This window comes from Brienomyrus brachyistius, chromosome 25, assembly GCF_023856365.1.
Source record: "Brienomyrus brachyistius isolate T26 chromosome 25, BBRACH_0.4, whole genome shotgun sequence".
NCBI classification, from domain to species: domain Eukaryota; kingdom Metazoa; phylum Chordata; class Actinopteri; order Osteoglossiformes; family Mormyridae; genus Brienomyrus; species Brienomyrus brachyistius.
In genome coordinates this window covers 1,292,070-1,314,385 of record NC_064557.1, presented here as the reverse complement: position 1 = coordinate 1,314,385, position 22,316 = coordinate 1,292,070, and the positions used below count along the sequence as shown (strand labels likewise).

General features: G+C 42.6%; 1 protein-coding gene across 2 annotated transcripts in view; it reads right to left on the bottom strand.

Annotated features, from left to right (window-relative positions):
• Positions 1–6,281: 6,281 nt before the first annotated feature.
• LOC125720728 (transmembrane anterior posterior transformation protein 1 homolog) overlaps positions 6,282–22,316 on the bottom strand; it is a 31,410-nt gene continuing 15,375 nt past the window's right edge. For both annotated transcript variants that reach the window (XM_048996525.1, XM_048996526.1), the window contains 11 exons: positions 20,210–20,372; positions 19,914–20,049; positions 19,680–19,777; positions 19,377–19,446; positions 17,882–17,962; positions 17,478–17,587; positions 16,084–16,143; positions 15,918–15,986; positions 15,191–15,267; positions 12,313–12,467; positions 6,282–9,595 (listed from right to left, as the gene is read on the bottom strand). In XM_048996525.1, the coding sequence (XP_048852482.1) occupies positions 9,363–9,595; positions 12,313–12,467; positions 15,191–15,267; positions 15,918–15,986; positions 16,084–16,143; positions 17,478–17,587; positions 17,882–17,962; positions 19,377–19,446; positions 19,680–19,777; positions 19,914–20,049; positions 20,210–20,372 (1,252 nt within the window). In that variant the 3' untranslated portion in view covers positions 6,282–9,362. The remainder of the gene's footprint in view (positions 9,596–12,312; positions 12,468–15,190; positions 15,268–15,917; positions 15,987–16,083; positions 16,144–17,477; positions 17,588–17,881; positions 17,963–19,376; positions 19,447–19,679; positions 19,778–19,913; positions 20,050–20,209; positions 20,373–22,316) is intronic.

Here is a 22,316-nt window from a genome sequence, read left to right as displayed (position 1 = left end):
GAGGTAAAGTCTATACAACTACCATTTTTGTTTATTTGGCTTGTGCAGTACCATGAATCTCATAGTTATTCCTTGTTAAACAGATCATTGCCCTGGAAATGCAGCATCTCACTCAGACAGAACCACAAGACCCAAACACAGAGAATGCGTTGACTAGCCACTGGATGTCGTGTTACAGTGTGATTCTAACATGCCAGAGGGTGAAAACATGCAAGGGGACTGGGGCAACTGGAAGATGTGTGTGGACGAGGGGGGTACTGAGGTGACAAGACCAGTGACAACGCCCTTAGGGTACAGTGTCTCCCAATCCGGTCCTCGGGAACCTGCAGCGGTCCATGTTTTTGCTCCCTCCCAGCTGCCAGAGCAAAAGTGTGGCCTGTCTGGCAGGGATCTGGGAGGGAGCATAAATGTGGCCTGTCTGGGGGTCCCTAAGGACTGGGTTATGAAACACTGTTCTTAATGAAATGAATAAAAGACTCATGATGATGAAACAGCAAGACAGAAACAGGCAGGCTATACAAAGTCTGTCTTACCTGCCGGGATAAACAGTAAAACATATGCAAAGAGAACTCCGGAGGAGCCCACTGTGACCTTACAGCTAAACATGTAATCTTTACATTAACCTGAAACGGATGCGTTTCAGACCCTCAGCCCATGCTATTCCGATTCGGTGTCCTCCCTCGGCAAAAACATGGTAGCACCCAAGACGATTCAGAAAAGGTCAGTGTTCAACTAAAAGCAAAATAAATAACAAGAAATCAGACACTGACCTTATTTCTATCACTTTGTCTTAATATTTAAAAAATAAACTGATACAATTAATGTTTTTTTTTTGGGGGGGGGGGGGGGGGGGATTTGGAGGAGCACCAGTTCTACAAGCACATCCAATTAAATGACGGCGAGGAGCCCAGTGTAGACTGTGAGTAAGAAGACAAGACGAGGACGTTGTCCTTCAGAGCCCAGGGTGACGATCCACATAGACAGACTTAGCTTGCATGGTTGGGTGATTTAAAAATCAGCCTCTTGCCTCTCTGGGGTTCATATCCATGTCACATTTTTCCATGGTCTCATGATTTTCATATTGCTGACATCGATATAACTTTTATTCCCGAATACCTGCTGTATTTAAAATAAACAGACAATAAGAAACAAGCTTCTGCCCAGGTAAGATAGACAAAAAAAGTTAAAGATTAAATTATAAATTAGTTCAATTTGCCTTGAAATATAACTTAGTACTGTAAACATATCTGAATATTCAGATAAACAGAATGTGATGTATTGGCTAGTCAATCAGCACTTTTACCACCAAGCAATAATGTAAACAAACAGCAAATATCTTAACCTAAAAGGCATTGGAAACGGAAATGATCGCTCCCTGAGGTTGCACATTAGATGAATCTTGGTGCGCCAGCATGTCACTGATCCCGTGCCCCTGAGACATCGCGCAGAGCTGAGTTCTGTAACCGCGGTGATTTACAGAGATTTTCCCAGCGTTTCTCGCCCTGCCAACTCGTACTAAAAAAAAAAAAAAAACAGGTTATAAGTGACGACAGGGATTGACTTAGACGAGGCGCCCTCTCCAAGCAACGCCGGCTTTGATCTCCAATTCAGGGAGAGCCTAAGTATTGCCACACACAACAGGGCCTGCTTACTGGGAACAGAAGGCCCAGCATGAGGTTAGGCATCTTTGTGCCAGTGTGAAATGCAGTTAACAGCGCAGTGACAAAGCAGATGATTTGAGTCACTTCATTTTGCAGCAGACGATGCAACACTGCATCCCTGCTGAGCTTTAAAAGCCTACTGTAAGTGTCATGCCAATAAAGTGCCTTTAGTCACTGTTTAATGAAGCACCAGCAAAGTCCATTCAAGTGATTTTATTGCTGGGAGTCATATAGTTCCATTGCATGTTGAACCCAAAGCAGGATACTTTTAGGCGACAGTGTGTGGCTTAGTGGCTTAGGATGCTATGTCTGTTAGTGGCAAGCGGAGGTAGAAAGTTCAGGTCAGGAAAGAACAAATCCAGATCAAGATTTTGATTCAATCAGCCAGTTGAGTGCTCTGTGCATGTGACTCTTTATATTCAACTGGTTGGTTGAAAGAAAATCTTGGTCTGGATTTGTAACTTTCGGACCGGGACTTTGCACCTCTATGGCAAGTTGCTGGTTCGAATGCTGGCAGAGGGATTTCATCGCTATTTGACTGCCAATACTGCACCTGAAGTTCAGGAAATTACATCTATCGTCGTCTAGCTTTGTCTTGACACACTAAAAACAAACAAAAAAAATCCTTAAAAGACGTGAGACTGAAATTCACTACTTCAGCATTAATATGAATTGTAATAATGGCCAGAGTACGGCTCTTGTTGTGTGGTGAAGCCTTGAGCTTGGTGCCGCTTGAGACAGGCTTCCGGTTTGGAGCGAGTGTCTGCATGCTGTGAAAAGTGTAGGAGAGAGAGGTGGATAATTCCGATTGTCTTTTTAAAGACGATAACGAGCACTGTGCCATTTTTACATCATGCCTCGGGCTCCATTCACTCTTCCGCTTGTCTCTCCCACCCGCTCGTGATGCCCCATTATTCTTTATTTCCTTCACATTTATCCATTTTTATCTATTGCATTACACATTACACCCATTCATATATTACAAGGTCCTTTGTATCAGCATACGGTCTTTTCAGTTTGGAAATGAGGGCATTTGAGGATTAAAGCGTAATGTTATACTTCTAAGGCATCGTTACATGCGGCATCAAATTCTGCACACAGGCCACTGGTGTCATTTCGAACTCTAACAAAGCATCAGATTCAGGCAGCCTGGAAGTCTCTGCCCTCATTGTCTTGCCCATGTCCTGTCTTTTCATTGTCCCTCCTTTCTTGTCATCTCTTCATAGTCCCATTTTGTCATCCATATTTTTTTGTAAAATGAATATTCCACGCCATGTTCTATTATTAGTTTTGCTATCATTTATTATTACAAAAAAAAAAAAAACACCAAAAAATCCCAAAATGGCTATCAAAGTCTAGGTACGTCTGTATGTCTGTCACCTCGACTGATTTTCCAACTCACCCAGACATATAAGCTCAAAGTTCCAGACACTTGAGGTTTCCTGTTCCAGAAAGTGAGATTATAGTGAATCTCGCTCAGTTGCTATGGCGACTTCCTTTTCAAGGCTAACCTGCTCGGGGCCAGGCTTACTTGAAGTTAACTGGAGTTAAGTGTCAGAACACCGGCAGAGCCAGCGGTTACTAATAAGTTCTCGAATATAGCGTGCCACTTACTGGAGGACATGGAAGTTTAAATTATTCACTGAGATTTATGTTGGGAACAAGCATCAGGTTCCTGATTAGACATTCTGCCATTTCCTGACGACTATCTTCATAAACGTTATTACAACACAATTTATTTGAACAATTTTCTTCTGCCTTGTCATTGTGGATTCACTCTCAGTTAAATTCTATGTATTGCCTACTGCCAGCAATGGAAAGATTTTTGTATTATATATGTTTAATATACTGGTAAAACAATTGCATGCTGATCCATTCATGAAGTATGCTATCAGTTTATTACCGTGGTACTGTACTCGACAGAAGCCTGAGATGGTCATTAATAAAGAGCTCCACAGAATTGCAAGTTAGTTGGTTTTAAGCTTTAGCAATGAGCAATTTAAGGAAGAATAATTTTATATTTCAGCATTTCGTAATGCTTTTAGCTGCATGGATAGAAACCCGCATCATTATCAATGCCCCTTTGGTAAATGTGTGAGATTGTGTAAAGAGGAAATCCTCACACAGGATTAATGTGCAAGTAATGACGGAGTGAAAAATGTTTATTTTGCACCTTTGCTTGAGATGTAGCTGACACCTCCTGCTGCTTGGCTGGTTAGTGCTTGGTGCTAATAATGGTCACGGGTTCTGTTCCTGTATGGGCCAAATGATCCATTTCTCCTCATGATCCCAACTTACCGAATGGCCCCCTAATCCTGTCCATCACTTACTCTTATCTGTCAGCACCTCTGAATGTGCTGGGATAGCGCAGTTGGGAGCGCGTTACACTGAAGATCTAAAGGTCCCCGGTTCAGACCCGGGTTCCAGCAGCACGTGACGTGAGTCTTGGAGCTCGTGACCGGTAGGGGTGCGATGTATCCTCTGGTTCCATGGTGTAATGGTTAGCACTCTGGGCTTTGAATCCAGCCATCCGAGTTCAAATCTCGGTGGGACCTCACTTCCGCGGCCCAAGGCTCACTGTTGCTCAAAAAACATTTCTTTTGCACTTTTTGCTTGTGGTGTAGCTGACTTTTCCCACCGCTTGGCCGGTTAGCTCAGCTGGTCAGAGCGTGGTGCTAATAACGCCAAGGTCATAGGTTCGATCCCCATATGGGTCATGCTTTCTTTTTCTCCCGGTGACCTCGACCTACCAAAAACCATGGTGTGTCTTCCATGGCCAACACCTGCCCTCTTTCATTTAGGAGGCAGTCCTGCATTCCACATGCTATCTGTTGCACCTGTGTTAACCAGGCTGATCCTCCTGACTCTCGTCTTCGGCCTTTCTCAGCTGCAGTGCAATTCCTTCATTTAGCAAATAAGGAGGAGATTTCCCCTCTTAGTCTCACTTCATCCATCCAGCATACATGGTGTTCTTCATTTCAAAATATACAGCTATATAACAGCTTATGGGTCTTATTGTTATCCAGATAATACCACTGTTTGCTCTGTCCTGACTCCTTACACCTGCATTTCCAAACCGGTCCTTGGGGACCCAGAGCCGATTCATGTTTTTGCTCCTTCCCGGTGGGACTGGGACCAGTGGCCTGTACCACGAAGCGGGGTTGCTGGCTTATCGGGGTAACTTATCGGATTTAAGGTACCACAGTATAAATGGACTTCATATTCGTTCACTTATATTTTGCCCAGACTACCTTAAATCCGACAAGTTACCCCAATAAGCCAGTAATCCTGCTTCGTAGTACAGGCCCCAGGTTGGGAAATACTACCTTACATGAACTGTGCAGGACTAGGTGTGAGAACCACAGACATCCATGGGTTCTGGGTCACCCTGCACAGGGCATGTGGTGTTTCACACAACACTGCCACAATCAGGGAAGACCGATACCTGGCTACACCACCAAATTTGCAAGCAGAAGAACTTCCACTCAGTCTGGCTGACTGCAGAGATGCTTAAGTTCCCCGAGACACAATCTGCTTCTTTAATTAATTGCTCAAAACCATCACCGCTCAGCTGTCACATTTGCAGTTTTTTTCCCCTCATGATTCCGTGCTAATAAAAATGACACACATGCTTTAATTTTCAAATCATCATTTCAAGACAATTAAGTGTAGTCATCCACCAGCCTTTAACTTAAATTATCTTAATTTCTAGTTGTCTTATTTTAAAATCTGAACTGCCAAATGGTCCATATGGAGATACCTTTTCTACTTGCTTCTCCAGAAGCAGCTAGAAGTGACAAAGATGACATTTTCTTGAGCCTGAGAAATATAATTCCAGTGCAGACATGAGCTCGACAACGGCAAATATATCCTCACTGCATACAGTATAGATGTGCTCTGGAAATATAATGTGTAATGACACCATCTGATCCTGTAGGAAGATTGAGGTTAAATGAAGTTAAATAAGTCCAGAGGTGGAAAGTCCAGGTCCAGAAAATACAAATCCAGACCAAGGTTTTGTTTCAGCCAACCAGCTGAGTTCTCTGTGACTGTGCCTCATGTTAAACTGGTGGGTTGAAACAAAAGCTGGAGTTGGATTTTTACTTTCTTCCTCAGAAAAAGTCAATGTTCCGCTCGTGTCTCAGTTGTTGGAGATTTTGGAACCCCTGGCTACCTTCAGATAAAACAATGGAAGAACAAATGTTAATTATAAATGCAATGAACTTACCATTTATATAGGAGTAAATATCCAGGTAGGTGTGTTGCTCTGATGAGAGCCCTCCCAGGGATGCCATCAGTTATCAGCCACTGTTCTGTGAGTGTCAGCTGCTCTATTTGTGTGAGAGGTAGGGGCCTGTGACCGATCCCACCTGCCTTACGGGCCTTAGTCTTCTTCCTGTTGGCTATAGGGCGAGTTTTAATAAGCTGGTGCCTAAAGGTAAGCAAGAACTAAGGAAATAAACCTTAGAAGCAAAACATCTCCTACCAGTTACAATTACATTTCATGTTTACAACTTGTGTCAAGTGCATTTATTTCCATTTGGGTTACACAAATATTAAATATAAAAAAATCCACACACACAAGCACAGTCTATTCAGACAGAATAATACAGTCAAATGATCATTTCAGACCACACAGGTCTGGCAAATGTTTAATGAGTAAAATAGCCTTTATACAACTTTATACAACAGTTTTATAAACACGCACATTGACTCGGTCAGCAATTTTTTGCCAAGGAAAACTGCCATTCTTTTGCTGATGCAGCTGTGTTCTTCATAGTCTGTATTGGCAGACATTCATGTTTCACATTCCAATTGCACGAAATACAAAGCTCTACCATTGTTTTTTGTTGCTCACATCCATGGTGATTCCCAGTGTTAAATGTCCTTTTCATAACAGCTTTTTAAGTTCACTGGGAATATGCAAAAATTGGGGTCAGTCCACCCCGAATTTGATTACCCATATTCAACATCGTCATTCTCATACCGATACTTCAGGGTTTGCTGCATAATGCTCAGTTCAAAATTAAGCTCAGGGTTTTCTTAAACTCATTTTCTGTAATACCGCATTCTAGCGGTTCAATATTGAGAGGAACTTAATGTTAGGTACATTTGTAAAATGTACTTTATAAGACAGTGTGGCTGTCTGCTCACATTATCTAGTTTGGAGCAAGAAAATTAATTTGTCATGCTAACAAACTATGTCTGAGAAGTTAAACCTATGCGTTTATGGTTAAATTTACGGCATGAATGTGTCCGTCAACTGCAAGGTCTGAGGCCCCATGTACATACCCTACACAGACTGCCAATCTTTTTGACTTTCCAAGCTGAATATGTTCCTTACATCAAAGAAAAACCGATAGCAAATAAAAGTTAACTTAGCGGTTGATTTCCTCCATCCGTGTGACTTAAGTTGAGCTGCACGACGAACACAACATCAAGATGTATGGTGCCCTTCAAGGAGGCAGATAAACTGATCATTTACGCCAACACGTCTGTCAGGCCACTGCCACTCACTCTTCCTTCCTCTGTGCCTTCCCTCAATGCCATCTTTAAGGACTGACGTTCTCACTGCATAGTCACTGTATGCCATAGACATCAACAATCAGCCCCGGCAGGCGAAACCCAACCTTCCAAAAAATCTCAACACACATCCAATTAAGGTCTACAGTCCCCCCCACCCTTACAGAACAATAATATGTTACTTGGGTGAATTAAAAAAAATATATTTTGGGGACATTTCCATCTCGATAGAAAAGTGTAAGACACATCACCTAATTAAAATAAGAAATGGCAGCCCTTCAACAACGGAATAAGTTAACAATATAACAAAAAAAAACTTTTATTACTTCCCCCCCCCCCAAAAAAAAAAAAATGTGAAGCATTTCTTACAAATTTGCAGATCTTTGTCTTAAACATAAAATTGAAATATGTGAAACCATTACTCATAATGCTTACGACACATTACAAAGATACTTTGAAGTGTTCAAAATTGTTCCATGCAATGCTATTTGACATACCATCCAAATCGTTAAAATACTATGGTCTAATGTTTCAAAAACAGAAGCCTCATTCTAATCATTATTTCGTGATCAATATTACGCAATGAAGGCAAACATTTTTGCTAGTGAAATATTGTAGATGCTGGTACGGAAATCATGGTTTACATAGTACTGAGTTGCTTAGAAATAATTGCTTTATAACCCAAACCATTGTGTGTCATGCACTTTAATTGCACGTTTAAGTAAAACTCTATTAAATTTATGAAATTCTTACTGTGGGTCAATTTTCTTCCAGGACTATTTCATTGTGGAAATAGAATTGTGATTTTATAAATGAAAAACTTCTGGTTCAGAGACTACACAGGGCAAATGTGAATTAAAAAAAAATAATCTCGTATTGCATCTGGAATCGCATTCAGTTTGCGAAAAAATTAAACGTACAGGGAAAAACTTCTACCATGTGTTCGCATAAATGTGTATTTTCTTGAAAGTTTATCAGAGCTCATAATTTTATTAAAACCAACAAAAGAGTAAAGCATGTTTCATCTACTCCAGTCTCAAAATGCACTCCTAAGAAAATTGCCAGTAAATGACTTGTTCATGAGAAATACGAACAACACTGAAGTGGTCAATGGTGTCTGTAGAGAAAAATGTATCTAAACGTTTAAAAAAAAAAAACCTGAATCTTAAGACCACGTGGTACATCAGTGCAGAATTCAAAGCTAATCTGAATGAGTTCGATATGCGAACCACATCAAATAGTACACTCAATAATGTAGCTAAAAACATTAACATATTAAACTGTGAAATATGCTCAGTGTACGTAACAGGACAGGTTTCCTGGACTATGTACATTGTTTTATGAGGTTTACAGTGCATTTGAATACAAAACCATAAAGTAAATGCAAAATAGGCGATATCTTAACATAGTGATGCCACCAAACTGCTATCTCCAGTGAAAGCGTCAGCTCATTTTCTTCTGGGCGTTAGTTTTGGACTTATCCAAGGGCCGAGGCTTTTAAGAATTGCCGGCAGTAACATGTTACCCAGCTCGACTACAATCGGAACAAACTCACTGGTGCGGCTTGCATTACGACTATCGCATGGTCGTCGAATGCGAAAAGCAAGAAGGAAAGAGGCAAAAAAAAAAAACAAAACGGAGAGGGCTGCTTTCCCAACAGCAAGGGTGAAGTGGGAAGAAAGGGATATTACTGACTCATTCACAGGTTTTGACTTCAAAGCATTTTGATACGGGAAACGGGGAATTGATGAGATACGCAGTCCCTGACCAGCATCCTTTACGCTGCTTTCTTCAATAAAAAAAGGACGCGAATCCGTTCCGGAAGTGCCCTAGGTGCATTCCTTGGTACAGAGAGCCTTCCGAATAACAGATGGGAAGACTCTGGAGTCCTTCATCGTTATGTGCGAGCAGCCCGATGGTGGGGTCACGCAAACCCCGCTCACCATTCTCACAGGAGTACTGCGTGGTCCTCTATCACCAGGCTCTTCTGTTGGACATCCAGAAGTTGGGTCGGTGTACGGGAGATGTGGGTATATACGATTCTTAAGTCAGCAATAAATTATACGTATTTTCAATAAATACTCTAGTGCCTCTCGTGTTTGGCAAGGAACGGTTTTGGCAGTGTTTGCTACGCCAGGCCGCTTCCCCTGCGCGGATTCGAAGAGGAGGCTGAGACGGCTAGTCAATGCGATTCCCGCATATTGTGAAGCGGTCTATTTCCAGCAGATCTTTCTTGGGAGCTCTGTGCTTGAGTTCGGACCCATCCTGAGGTAAGTCCTTCTCCTCGGTTTCGTCAGGCGTGGTCAGGAACTGATCCGAGTTACTCTTGGGCAGCTCGCCGGTTAGATTCTCCTCCCGGTGGACCGGCTGGTTGGTGACAGAGGCGGACAAGTTTTCATTTAGGAGATCACCTACAAAAAACAAGGAAATGGGGAAATTAGGAGCCAATCTCGAAAAGGAGTGGTTCAAAATCACCTCAAAACTGCTGAACGGATTCTATTCAATCACCACTCTGGCTAACAACACAGTGATTTGAAAAACAAATCAACCATAAAACCAGTGGTGGAACATTAACTGGAAAACCAAAAAAAAAAAAAGAAAAGAAAAATGACATTTCAGGTGTTGTAGCTCCACATTTCAGCTGTCATTTCAGAGTTCCAAGTTCTGGAATATAAATGTCACAAACGGGACAGCAAACCACTTCTTGCTGTTAAGAAGCTTAAAGTGAACATCAGCCCAACACGAAAAACAGAGCCCTTTCTCTGCCTAGAGGCACGCTTGTGATTTGGGTGCATTAGCGGAATATGCATGTTGTCTGAAATGAAAACGTTGCATGGGTTTTGAGCGATACTGCGAGCGATGGTGAATGCTCAGGTTGGGTTTTTTTGGCTGCTATTTTTCTTTTGCCAAAATGAATCTTCGGGGAGATTTTAAGATAGAAGTAGAATAAAACTAGACTGGAATAGCGTTGCTTTTGAAAACACCGTCGAAATACCATGTACTGCAGAATACTGTCTGGATGATATGAAGGTATGAAAAACTAAATACTGGCCAAGCCTAGTAAATGCTTAAGTAAGAGAGACACACACTAGGAAAAATACATATACGTACCCATTTCAGTAGCTTTTAATCCAAAAACGTAAAAATGTGCAGAGCATCTTACTGTATGTCCTTCTGCTATTAAGTATTAAGCTTTAAGCGCCTTTCTCTGTCAGGTTAACTAAAGCTTGCGTGTAATTCTGTGTGCTGCTGCAGAATGCCGGGTCACTGCCCAGCAGGATTTGAGGGAAGACCAGCTGTCAGCAGCCAGCACATGACTTGGGGACTGTCTGGACCATACCTGCGCTTAGGGGCAACAAGAAGCCGGGGCGGGGCAGGGAGCACAAAGAGCAGGGATTGGCCAGAACTGCAGGCTGTTCTGTCTTGTGCCGCTGAGGGGTCTCAAGGGCCCCAGGCCCTGAGGCAGAGACAGGGAGACAGAGCGCAAGGCAACCACTGAGCGTGGGCCTGGTGTGGGGCGCACACCTCAGCCGGGAAGCGAACGCTTATGAGAAACATAAGCTTGGAATCTGGGGCCAGGGGAGGCTAGAAGGAAGTACAATAGATGACAGAATGGGCGCAAATAAAATGCCAGTCGGCATGGTATTAGTGAGCATGCTAGCTGAAAGCACAGGCAAGCTGGGTAAGGTCAAAAACCTGCAACGCAAATGCAGGCTTGTACGTGTTTGCAATGAGAGATTAAAGTTCTACTGCAGGGATCCCTGATTCCGATCCTGGAGGGCCAGTCTGTGACACAATTTGCAGATTTCCCTGCGCAAAAACACACCTACTAAACCTGGCAATTAGCTGGTGAGCTGAGTAAGGTGTTCTTGAGAAGGGAAATTTGCAAACTGTGGTGCAGACTGGTCCTCCAGGATCAGAATTTGGGGGACCTTGTTCTACTGAAACAGCTGAATCAATAGTGCAGCAACTGATTACGAATTAGTGTTTTTATGTTTCCGGTTAAGAATGTTGCTTTCCATCGATTGCTTGGTTGGTTGGATCGGTCGTGCATGTACACAAACTGCATACAATCTGATCCTCAGAATCTCTCAATTGCTAGATGAGCTGACCGGTAACAAACAGGCGCACCTCATCTAATTTGTGGGGCTTTTTAAAAATTACTGTCAGAGTGCAACCCTGAAATGACTGTGCCTTTCACTGAAGGAGCCCAAGAAGTGCAGTCCCACCTCCACTACCTGAGCAGTGCTGCTTTAGGGAGGAAAAGAAAAACCTAGATCCTCAGACGTAGAACCAGGAAATACATCACATGAGCTGTGTTAAGGTTCTCCACATGCAGGATTCCAGCAAATAGGCATGGAGTTGACAAAAGAGACATTAGTCTATGACTGCAATCTATAAATTGTAATTATGGATAAAGTTTTAAAGTTAAACTGCTGCAAAAAGCACAGTGATCTTAAGCATACGCCACAGTGATATTTCTAAAAGACAACAAGCTGTGTGCCAGTTGATTCTCAACACTTTCTGCAATTTAATTGGCTGACAAGGATGTGTAAAAATACTGGAAGCCTATTGGACGGTTGCATTGTAGGTCGATGTGCTGTGTGAGCCCCAAACATCTGAGGATGTCGCCATCCTTAACGGCTAAAAGCCAAAATTTGGGATTAGCCCGACTAACACTCACGAGTGTTAAGAAGTGAAAACTCACGAGTGCTCATCTTCAAACTGATATTGCTCATATTTCTAGAATGTACCAGTCAGAGATGCTGCAAAGGTGAAGATCCCAAGAAAGATATTTACCACAACCCCTTATAAATCCAATTAAGTAAGACTTCATAAAATATTCATTTGATTTAACATAACAGCTGTATGTCCTATATGTTTGTCAGGAAATCACTCTATTTTGACTGCTACCAATGAACTGCCACATTTAAATGTAATTAATTCCATTCACTCTATACATTAAATTCATAATTAGAGAAAGGATTTTTATTAGTTGATTATATTGATCACCAAGTATGTCTGACATCACAGCTGGAGAATAGGGAGGGTGTTTCTTCTCTAGAACAACGGTAGGAAACATGCCTTAAGGCCACCCTCCGTGAGTTCGTCTTGTGCCGATCCCTACCTGGGTGAACTGTGAACTTGCCCTTGCTGGGAGTTCTCCCGGGTCCGGCTGCTGGTGGGGTTTGGAACAGCTTCTCCTCCATGTTGGCCTCCTTGACATACAGGCAGGATCTCCCCAGTAGCAATATGCTGTTCAGCACTTTGAGGGTGATCATCCTGCAGGTAGACAGATGGGCTGCTGAAGCAACACGCCCCAGCTGGGAGATCTGTGGTTGGCCAGTGACTTGCTCCATCATTCAACGGAACGAACCACGTGGAACATCTGAAAGGGCTCCAGATAAATCCCGGCGAAGTCGATCACTGTATTTTATACGGTGTCACACTCACTGAACTTCAAAATGTGTGAAACTAGCAGTGAACTTTCGACATTGAAAATTTACCCTAAACTTATGTTCATTGCCTTTTTTAATTAATATGAACAGCAAAATCAGGCCAGTACATTTTAAACAATGTATAGTCAAGAATATCCTGCAATGGGGCTGTCACTATCAATGTGCTGAAAAGCCATGCCCACACAGGGTGAACATGCGAACTCCACACACACAAATAGGTGGAGCGCAGCAACAACGCCACCCTGTTCTGCTTTGTGTCTGTTGACAAATACTCAAGGCAACACCACCAACTTATTTGACAGACTCTGTTGGTAAATAATAAGTTGTCTCTGTCTATATAGTTAATTTTCAGTTCCTAAATATTACAATGCAAACTTTTTCCCAAAGCCATAAAAGCATTACATTAACATAATACATTAACAAAAAAAACAATAAATGAATAAATTTTATATGGTAAGATGATGGGGCTAACTGTCGTTTTAGCGGAGATTATTTTACTTTTTGCATTGCAGTCGTGCTCTGGTGATATTTAAGTCCTGCTTTGCAATGATGACAGACGACTTCACTTTCATTCACTTTTAACGTGAAGTGCTTCCACATAACTGATGTTTTCGTGCTTTATTTAGACCCCCATTCTGCGCACGCCTTCCTCCCGCCATACAGCCAACTAATCGAGAAGGAAAATTTTAATTGATGCTATTTTAAGTATCTGAATAATGTAGTTTAATAGAATAATCGTGATATCTCTACCCTGCAACAACAGGCGCTACATGTTTAAGACACATTTAGGCAACAGTGGAAGCCATCAGGGGCGGCATGGTGGTGCAGTGGTTAGCACTGTTGCCTCACACTTCTGGGACCCGGGTTTGAGTCTCCGCCTGGGTCACATGTGTGTGGAGTTTGCATGTTCTCCCCATGTCGTCGTGGGGTTTCCCCCGGGTACTCCGGTTTCCCTCCACAGTCCAAAAACATGCTGAGGTTAATTGGAGTTGCTAAATTGCCTGTAGGTGTGCATCTGCGAGTGAATGGTGTGTGAGTGTGCCCTGCAATGGGATGGCCCCCCATCCTGGGATGTTCCCTGCCTCATGCCCATTGCTTCCAGGATAGGCTCCGGACCCCCCGCGACCCAGTAGGATAAGCGGTTTGGAAAATGGATGGATGAATGGATGAATTTAGCCATGAGCTAAATGAATAAGCTTTGCAACTGCCTGCATGGCTTCACAGTATGATCCATTAAACTCATGGTTCAATCACAAAGCAGTTTTAGGTTTAACCTCCCAATCCATAATCGCACGAAACTGGGACAGATGCACTGATCTGCTTGCAGCATGAGGCCCGTAAGATAATCTCAGGCTCCGTCATCTGCCCAGGAACCCAGTGCCTTAGAGCTCAAATAGAGGTACCATAACAGAGGAACTGCATTTGGAATGGGCCCCAATTCTAACGACATTTCAGACTCACTTGCTGCTAGCATTTTGAGGCACCGAGTATCATAATCCTGTAGCCATGACTCCTGCCACAGCCTTTCATATGATCGCACTCTAATTTTATATTCCACTCGCTCTAATGTACTCATAAGCCTCCGAATATGACAGTGCTTCACCGAGCTCCCAAAAACAGAACAGTGTTGCGTTGATGCAAAGGTTATATCTTTTTTACAGAATTGAACTGCGACTTCTGAAACCCCGAGTAAAAGAATTTTGCAAAAAAAAAAAAAAAAAAAAAAAAAAAAGCTGAGAGACTTAAGAGGGTTTGCAGCCTCATTAAAAAGGTGATTCTGCATGTGTGCACTGGTGACTGCTTCAGTGTCAAACCTATCCATTAATTACAAAAGGCTTTTGGACCGAATGTACATCATCATTAAGGGTCTGAAAAACGTACAGTAACAAGGATGATCCTTACAACCCTCTGGAGAACTAATCAAAACTAGCCAGCATGGAGTTCTGAGCAAGGCACAGATGTTCAGGGAATCTTTTTTTAGAACCCTGTTATTATACATGGATTGAGTAATGTTTGCGAAACAGGAGAATAACACTGCATAAATAACGTTAATATGGTAGGAAGCTACTTGACTAACAAACTGCAGCACAAAGCAAAAAAATTATAATTACTAAAATTATTAAACGTTTCTGCAATGGTTTTATTTTACCGCCCCCCCCCCGAGCGCAAATGATTTAACAGTTTTAGGAGCGTCTCAACGACGACAACGGGAAAGCTCTGACAGCTGGGACAATGACAAAATACTTCTTGCACAATTCAAGGCCATTATATGCATTACTTATCACACCCGTCTTACGCAAATGCTCCGCAGGAGCAACCTTTAATAAACAGAAAGGAGGGCAACAGTGACAGAAAAAAAACAATATAAGATTAATTGTGTTCTGCACTCTCTTTACTATTGTAAGCTTTAAAAAAAAAAAAACGAAAGGCATACACATTAAAGGGTTTTACTATAGGACGCCATGCGCATTACTGTAGGAAAACGCATTAATAGGTTGCATTACTGAGCAATGCCTATATATTATTTTACCATGCAGTACATCTTACCCCAGGTAGAAGAGAAGCACGCACACACAAGACAGGGATCCCTGAATTTTCACCGAGCTCGTCACCACTCTGATCAGCTGTTGAGACACAATGACATTCCACAATGGCATTCCTGACATTCCACTCTGCTATACTCTGTCATAAGCAGTCACACATCAATCTAGTACCAATTTCAATAAAAAAAATAAATAAATAAATCTAACCTCATGTTTTAGCTCTTAAGAGTTAAATCACTTGCGGCTCATCTAATCCAGTTTTTTTTTCAAACCAGTCCTTGGGGACCCGCAGACGGGTCACGTTTTCGCTCCCTCTCAGTTCCCAGGGAGTTAGGAAGGAGCAAAATCATGGACCGTCTGGGGGTCTCAGAGGATTGGTTTGAGAAACACTGACCTAATTTCTTTCAAAAATTATATAAACCAGTTAGATCAGTAAATATTAACACACTTTAATTTTATTTTCTATAAAACGTATTACTGCATACTCGCATCCCATCTAGACTATCTCCTATGCTTTCGGGGATAAGGACCAAGCACACCATGACTGTTTACTGGATATATGATTGGAAGAGGTGCGGATAGATGGGTGCATGCCTAGGCTTCGGATTTTTTTTTTTACAACGAAACAGTCACTGGTATGGCATGATTTCACACAATCCCTGCTGTATTAATAAGGACAGCAGTGCAGTCGGCATAATTCTAAATAGTCAACTGGAAATTGAGAAACGTACCAGTAGAGCCAGAGGGAGAGGAATAAACCCCATTCGCCGCGACACCGAGTCGCTGTAGTCTGTGTACGCCTTAGGGTACAGAAACAGCAGAGATCACGGTGGGAACCAGCGTGCCGGCAGTACAGACATCTGCCTACATTTCAAACACGGCCATATTCAGACTTACGTTCTTCTGTCGACTGCTGACAAGGTCGAAAGCGAGGCTCGCCCTGTATTCGCTGTACACCTGGGGACGCGACAGCGACAAGTCACTCTCGTTCCCCGACTTCTGACAGCGAGCAGACGGCTCAGAAAAGGACATCAAAAAAGCATCTGCATTTCCAACACCACTGGCTCTTTATCTTAACATGACCACATGCTTTTTTTTTTTGCCTTTATTTACAACAGAATACAATTATACCATAATTATGCCACGAGTCGCACACTGTGCAGAATCGGCCCGTTACTGATGGCGATGCTAAAGGGGCACATCTTTCAACGGGACACTTGACCTATGGAACGATTTGCTATTGCATAACTAATGCATAACAGAGGATAGTTATCAGTATACGTGTTTGCCCTACAACTAAGACACGTGACAAAGTACCATGACTGTGCTAGTGCCACATGCTTTGTGGCATTCCGAATGGTTTTATGGAACACCAATGACACGTGGAATCTGTTCCTATGATACTTTATGCCCCCCCCCGATCCTACAGATCCATCAATAACCTCCCCCCTCCCCGCACTGTCGCCCAGATCATGTAGGATATATGTGCTGCATTCAGATCCGAGAGGTCTAAGTTAGAAGCGAACCCGTCTAATTAAGAGCAGGAATATGATGTTGAGTCATGCATGGAATAGGACATCTGAAGCTGCGTAAAGATCACTTCACATTCACTGCAGATGGGAAAGAACGTCGGCACTGAACAGGCAGGGCCACACTGCATCTGTAAGCTTGCGGGAAATCACTCTGAGGCTATGCTGACGTGCTGTTCCACACAGTGCAATTCTGGCTCTATAAAAAAAATAAAAAATGTTTCTACAGCACCGAACACCTTCAACTGTCAAGCAATGCCTCAAGACCAAGCTGTTCCGGAACCATCTCTACTAGCCTTACCTGCTCTCTGAACCCTGTTAATATCGCACTCTGTCTTTTGATTCATATACTTTTCTTGGCTACTCAGTATGTCTGACAGTGTTGTATAGTACTGTTACTACATCACAGACACCTGGACCTTCACCAGAAGCTCAGCCTAGTTGGCTCCTCTACTACTTCCCTCACTTGTACATCGTATTGGATAAAAGATTCTGCTGAATAAATAAATGTAATGTAATGTGATGAGATGTGCCAGCACAACTAACACAATCCTTGTTGACCTGCTTGGTGCCAACTGGATACCATTCATGTGTAAATCCTCCTGGTCCAGAGATGTACCAGTTGGATTTACGACCAGCTGGAAGAGATCGTGAATTCCTCTATGCCTCCACAGAGCAAATCCTATACACGCCTCCCCTCCATACATTATTTGCATCCCACTGCGGAGAAAACGATCATTTTTCCTCGGATGATTAGCTTACATCTGCTGTGATGTCGTTAAACTTGGTAATGAAGGCGTGCTTCACCACGTCAACAGCTATCTCTGAGGCGATCACCATGCAGACATCAGGAAATAAGACCCATAGGTGATCTAAGTGTAGAAATCAACAAAAAACAAGATATTAACACAGACAGATAATTGTTTTAGTTATATTGTCCATTCAATAACTTTTTTCGTTTAAGCTTCATCTGTAACATCATTCTAATGACAAGATATATATTTGCAATTCAAATGATCACTCAAGCTTTCACTTGACCAACATTATATCAGCTCAAAATAAAGCTCAAAATAAAGCTTAGTGAGAACATTCCAGGGCATGGAGGTATTAATTTCTTCTGCACCACTGCTGCAGTCCCAAGGGATGTTGATCGTTACGCGTTTTACCTGGATTCCAGGAGAACTGCTCCATGTTTCGGAGACACACTATGAGTAGCAGTACGTAGTTCGTAAATCTTTCTTTGATGTCTGCAGAAAGTGAAAAAAAAGCATTCAGTACATTTTGCAAAAAAAAAAAAAAAACAACATCAATCTCTGGACCTCTGTGCATGCGTATCTTCAGCTATGTTCAATGCTTATCAAAGGGATTATATCGATCCACACGACAGAACCAGATAAGCGTCCCACCTTACAAGTGACAGGACTCCAGTCCAGCACAGGGTGTTTTCACAACACATCGCACACATGCATGCACACACCTGCGTTGTGAAAGGCTTTGAAATGTACCGTCAATCACTGCTCTGCTCAATACGAAATCTACAAGGAAGTGGGTCAAACCAATCACTAATGACCGACAGCACATAATAATCCCTTCCCATCCAAACGCATCCCAGAGTTCTACAGTCTTACTTTGTCCATCAACAAAATGAACTGTAACTAGTGAGAGTAAAGCAGAGCCCAGAACTCCCCCCACACACCAACTCAGGTGCTGCAGGCCCACAGAGATGCCAGCAGAGCCTCTATGTTTTCCTAATGGTTTTTGATTTCCCCCAAAATCTCTCTCTACATAAACATACATGGTTCCTTCCACTTAATGGGCTTTTTCAAGGTCAAATTAATACCCTCCCTCCTAAAAACATCTAGGATCATTTATTTCATCACCACAGTCTTACAAAAAACAACAACAAACTGAAACAGCTGCTCAGCTGTACTAGGACATCAGCTAAAAACTCTAATTAAATTAATTAGGAGAAAACGTACAGAAGAAAAACATAAGAACGGCATTCATATGGTGGGAAACAAACCAATAACCTTGAGCTGTAAGACCCCAGTGCTGCCCACAGTGAGCCCAAAAGGAAATTTCTTCCATTAACATGAAATATTCTGCCTGGGTTTGCATGACTGCCTCAAGAATATAAAGTTCCAGATCCAGGACCTGGTGCTGAATCCTGGCTCCCCATCTCCGAATCCCCAACTGTAAATGCCCTATGCAAACTGCATGGAAAGGGAGCAGGTGAGCTAATTAAAAGGCTGTACATTCAACTATAAATATGGCAGAAAAAACTCCAAATTGGCTGCTTAGGGCTTTGTGCACTGCAGTATTCAAGGTGCACTGAGCAATATTGATTTTCATGTCAAAAGAACTACGTTTAAAGTTGAGGTTCAGTGGAATAAGCTGTGAAAAGCATGGGCTGCGTTCCACCTTGTTATTTCAGAAGCAACACCCAAAGACACATAATCTCAAGCGAAACGCATCAGCACCACTAAGGCAGCATTTCCCAATCCGGTCCTTGGGGACCCCTCAGACAGTCCACATTTTTTGCTCCCTCCCAACTCCCGGTATGACTGTCTGGCAGGGAGCTAATAGGAAGCAAGAATGTGGATTGTCTGGGGTTCCCTCAGGACCAGATTGAGAAACACTGGCCTATGGGATCCAACTTACCGCTGTTGGACATCTGAAACAGGTTGTTCTTCTCAAACTTCTTGAAAACGCTTCCTTTTATCTCAACGAACTGCAAAAGTGAGGAATGTGTTTAAATATGACTACTGGGCCAATGCAATGACTGGCTCTTGCATGCATCCATTTCGTCAGAAAAATACACAGTGCTTACATGAACCCTGCAACCTGGAATTCAAATATACACCCCAGTCCTGTGTCAAAACACTGAATCCATTTGGAACCTGTCCAAGACATTGGCATGTTAATTAAGCTTTAAAAGCTGAAATGCTACCCCACAGAACTCACATTATTGGACATCATGATGGTGAGCAGGGACTTGTTGTGGGAGTTGAAGGCCACGTTGAGCGTCGTTGCTTGGACCATGATGAGAATGGCATGGAGAACTGTTACGGAAAGTTGAGGAAAACAAGGCTTCCCATCTACAGGCCATGGCTGAGGCCCAGTGAGACCCAATGGTGAACTTCCAGGGCACCTGCATGAGGGATTAACCACGGCACCCAAGCTGGGGTGAAAGGATACACACATAAAGCACGGCCATGAAGAAATGGGGTATCACTCCTATGTGGGCTCTTTTCTTCTCCTTGGGTTCTGTGGCTGTCCAGTACAGAGCATCCAGGATGTCTTGACCGAAAGATGAGAACAGGCGATCTGCCACCTGTGTGGGGATTCGCAGTTGGAACAAAGTTTGGGAACCCAGTTTCAAAAATGCAAGAAGTGTAAACCTTCCCAACTGGCTACATCAATGTGACACTCATCTTCTTGACAAGACAAAGTCAACAAAACCTTCTGAAAACAGAACAGCGCTTGCACGGTACCTCCAGCATGTTGTAGATGATGTAGAGCTTGATGACCGACTGGCCTCGGATCAGGTGGTACATCATGGAGTAGTCCACATAGTGCATCATTGAGTAGCAGATGACCATGATGAAACCCTTCAAAACATCACACACCTGGGCGGGCTGCAGTAGACGCGAGCCACTGGAAGAAAAGCATGCAAAGGGAAAGACGGAGACGGACAAACAATCAGACATGGGACATTCGTCAGCCCAGCGGGAAATAGAACTAATCAGGACTGGGGTTGCAAAATTCTGGGAATTTTCCCGTTAATTCCCATGGAAAGTTTCCAACTTGGAATATTTCCAAAATTCCCCAGCTTAACTTCCCATGGAATGGAAAGTTTCTCAAAAATTTCTGCCCCTTTGCAACCGCAGGAGAGAAGGCAAATCAATAAAACTAAACAGGAAAATGGGTTCTAGTGAAAAGCAGAATGCAATATTTCTAACAGAAGACCTCAATCAGTCAGAATGCAGGTCTACAAAGGAACAAACGGCGAAGAGCACAGCTTTATGAAGGCCTGCCCATAACACACAAGGCAATAACAGCTGTCATTACAGTTAGTCATCACCATTATGCCACACTGCTTCATGAGTAAGGCTACTACTCAATGATAGTAAAGCCAACTCTTGTAAATTGCATTTCTGCTGAAGCACAAAACACAAGGGCATGACGAGCTGGTAGTGTTTTTTCTAAACAAGTGAAAAGATCAGTTCCATAAATGGTTCTTTAACCTGCAATCCAACAGCAGTTGCTCCACGCTGCAATGTTCCAGGTACTGCGACCACTAGTTGTCAGCGCTGGTCATCAACCTGACCAAAGCGCACTGATATGTAGTTAGTGACATTACCGTTTGAAAAGGATCCATCATTTTATAAAACAGCGTTTCCCAACCCAGTCCTCATGGGAACGCCGGACAGTCCACATTTTTGCTTCCTCTGTTCCTGATTGGCTGGGAGCTGGGAGGTATCAAAAACATGGACTGTCTGGGGTTCCCCCCAGTACTGGGTTGGGAAACACTGTTATAAAACACATAAAGAACATGTACTTTTACAAAATATCAACTGAACGTATTTTGCGAAAAGTGACCATGACTAGTAATACTGTATTTGACTTTTGGAATAAACTTTCAGAAGGGAGAAAATCAAAATGAACTGTAAAGAAGGATAACAACGATCATTTTAAAAAAGAAATCTAAGGAAGTTTTTATATATAGACTTTTATATGTAGGTGCATATATACACTGATGTCTAAACGAAAAACAAATATAGGTGTGAACAGAGAACTGAACAGTCCACAGGATTCCCCAAAAAGTAAGCACATTCCCACCTAATCATGCCCGGACCTGTTCCCATTGGTGGGGCTAACTAAAGACCTCAAACCGGCCCCATGCCGTCTACCTTTCACATAGGAAACTAAGAAAGCGACACTAATAACGCAAGACGAATGAGGAAAGACCATTCTGAAATTACAGTGCTTCTCGCAGAAAGAACTATACCATTTCAGACAATAACTTTCTGGTACCATGGTTTGACAGTTACTTTCTAAGTTAACCATGTGAATTGAGATGTGAGCGATGCTTGAATTCCAGTGTACAAATCAAAACATTTTAATTCAGGATTTAAATTCCCATAACAGGCCCACTTTGTTAACAGCAGACATAAAAAGCTATGGTTCTTAGACTTTGTGGTGCGTTTTTAGTGCCATCTATTGGCAGACGGAGGAAGAAGTGCTTCCACCAGTAGCCAGAGCTTGCATTTAGGGTTCTGATGTGACAGTGTACCTGATGATTCACCTTAAAGCCACATGAAACAGGAAACTGATAGAAATTTAAACAAAATAGGAAAAAATATTACTTCAACTGAGTGTCTAGGTCAGTCACTGGGACAAGGACTGCCGTCATAAGCGTCTGCCAGCTGAGGTCCATTCACCTGGAACCTATCTCACTGTCTAAATGTTGCTGCAATTCCGGGAAGACAGTTTATGCAAAGAAGCACAATTTACAGGAGATGACGTCCACACAACACAGCTTGCCTGCAAGATGCACGGCTTCTAACCTGAAATCATGTCATCTTTAAATCTAGGACT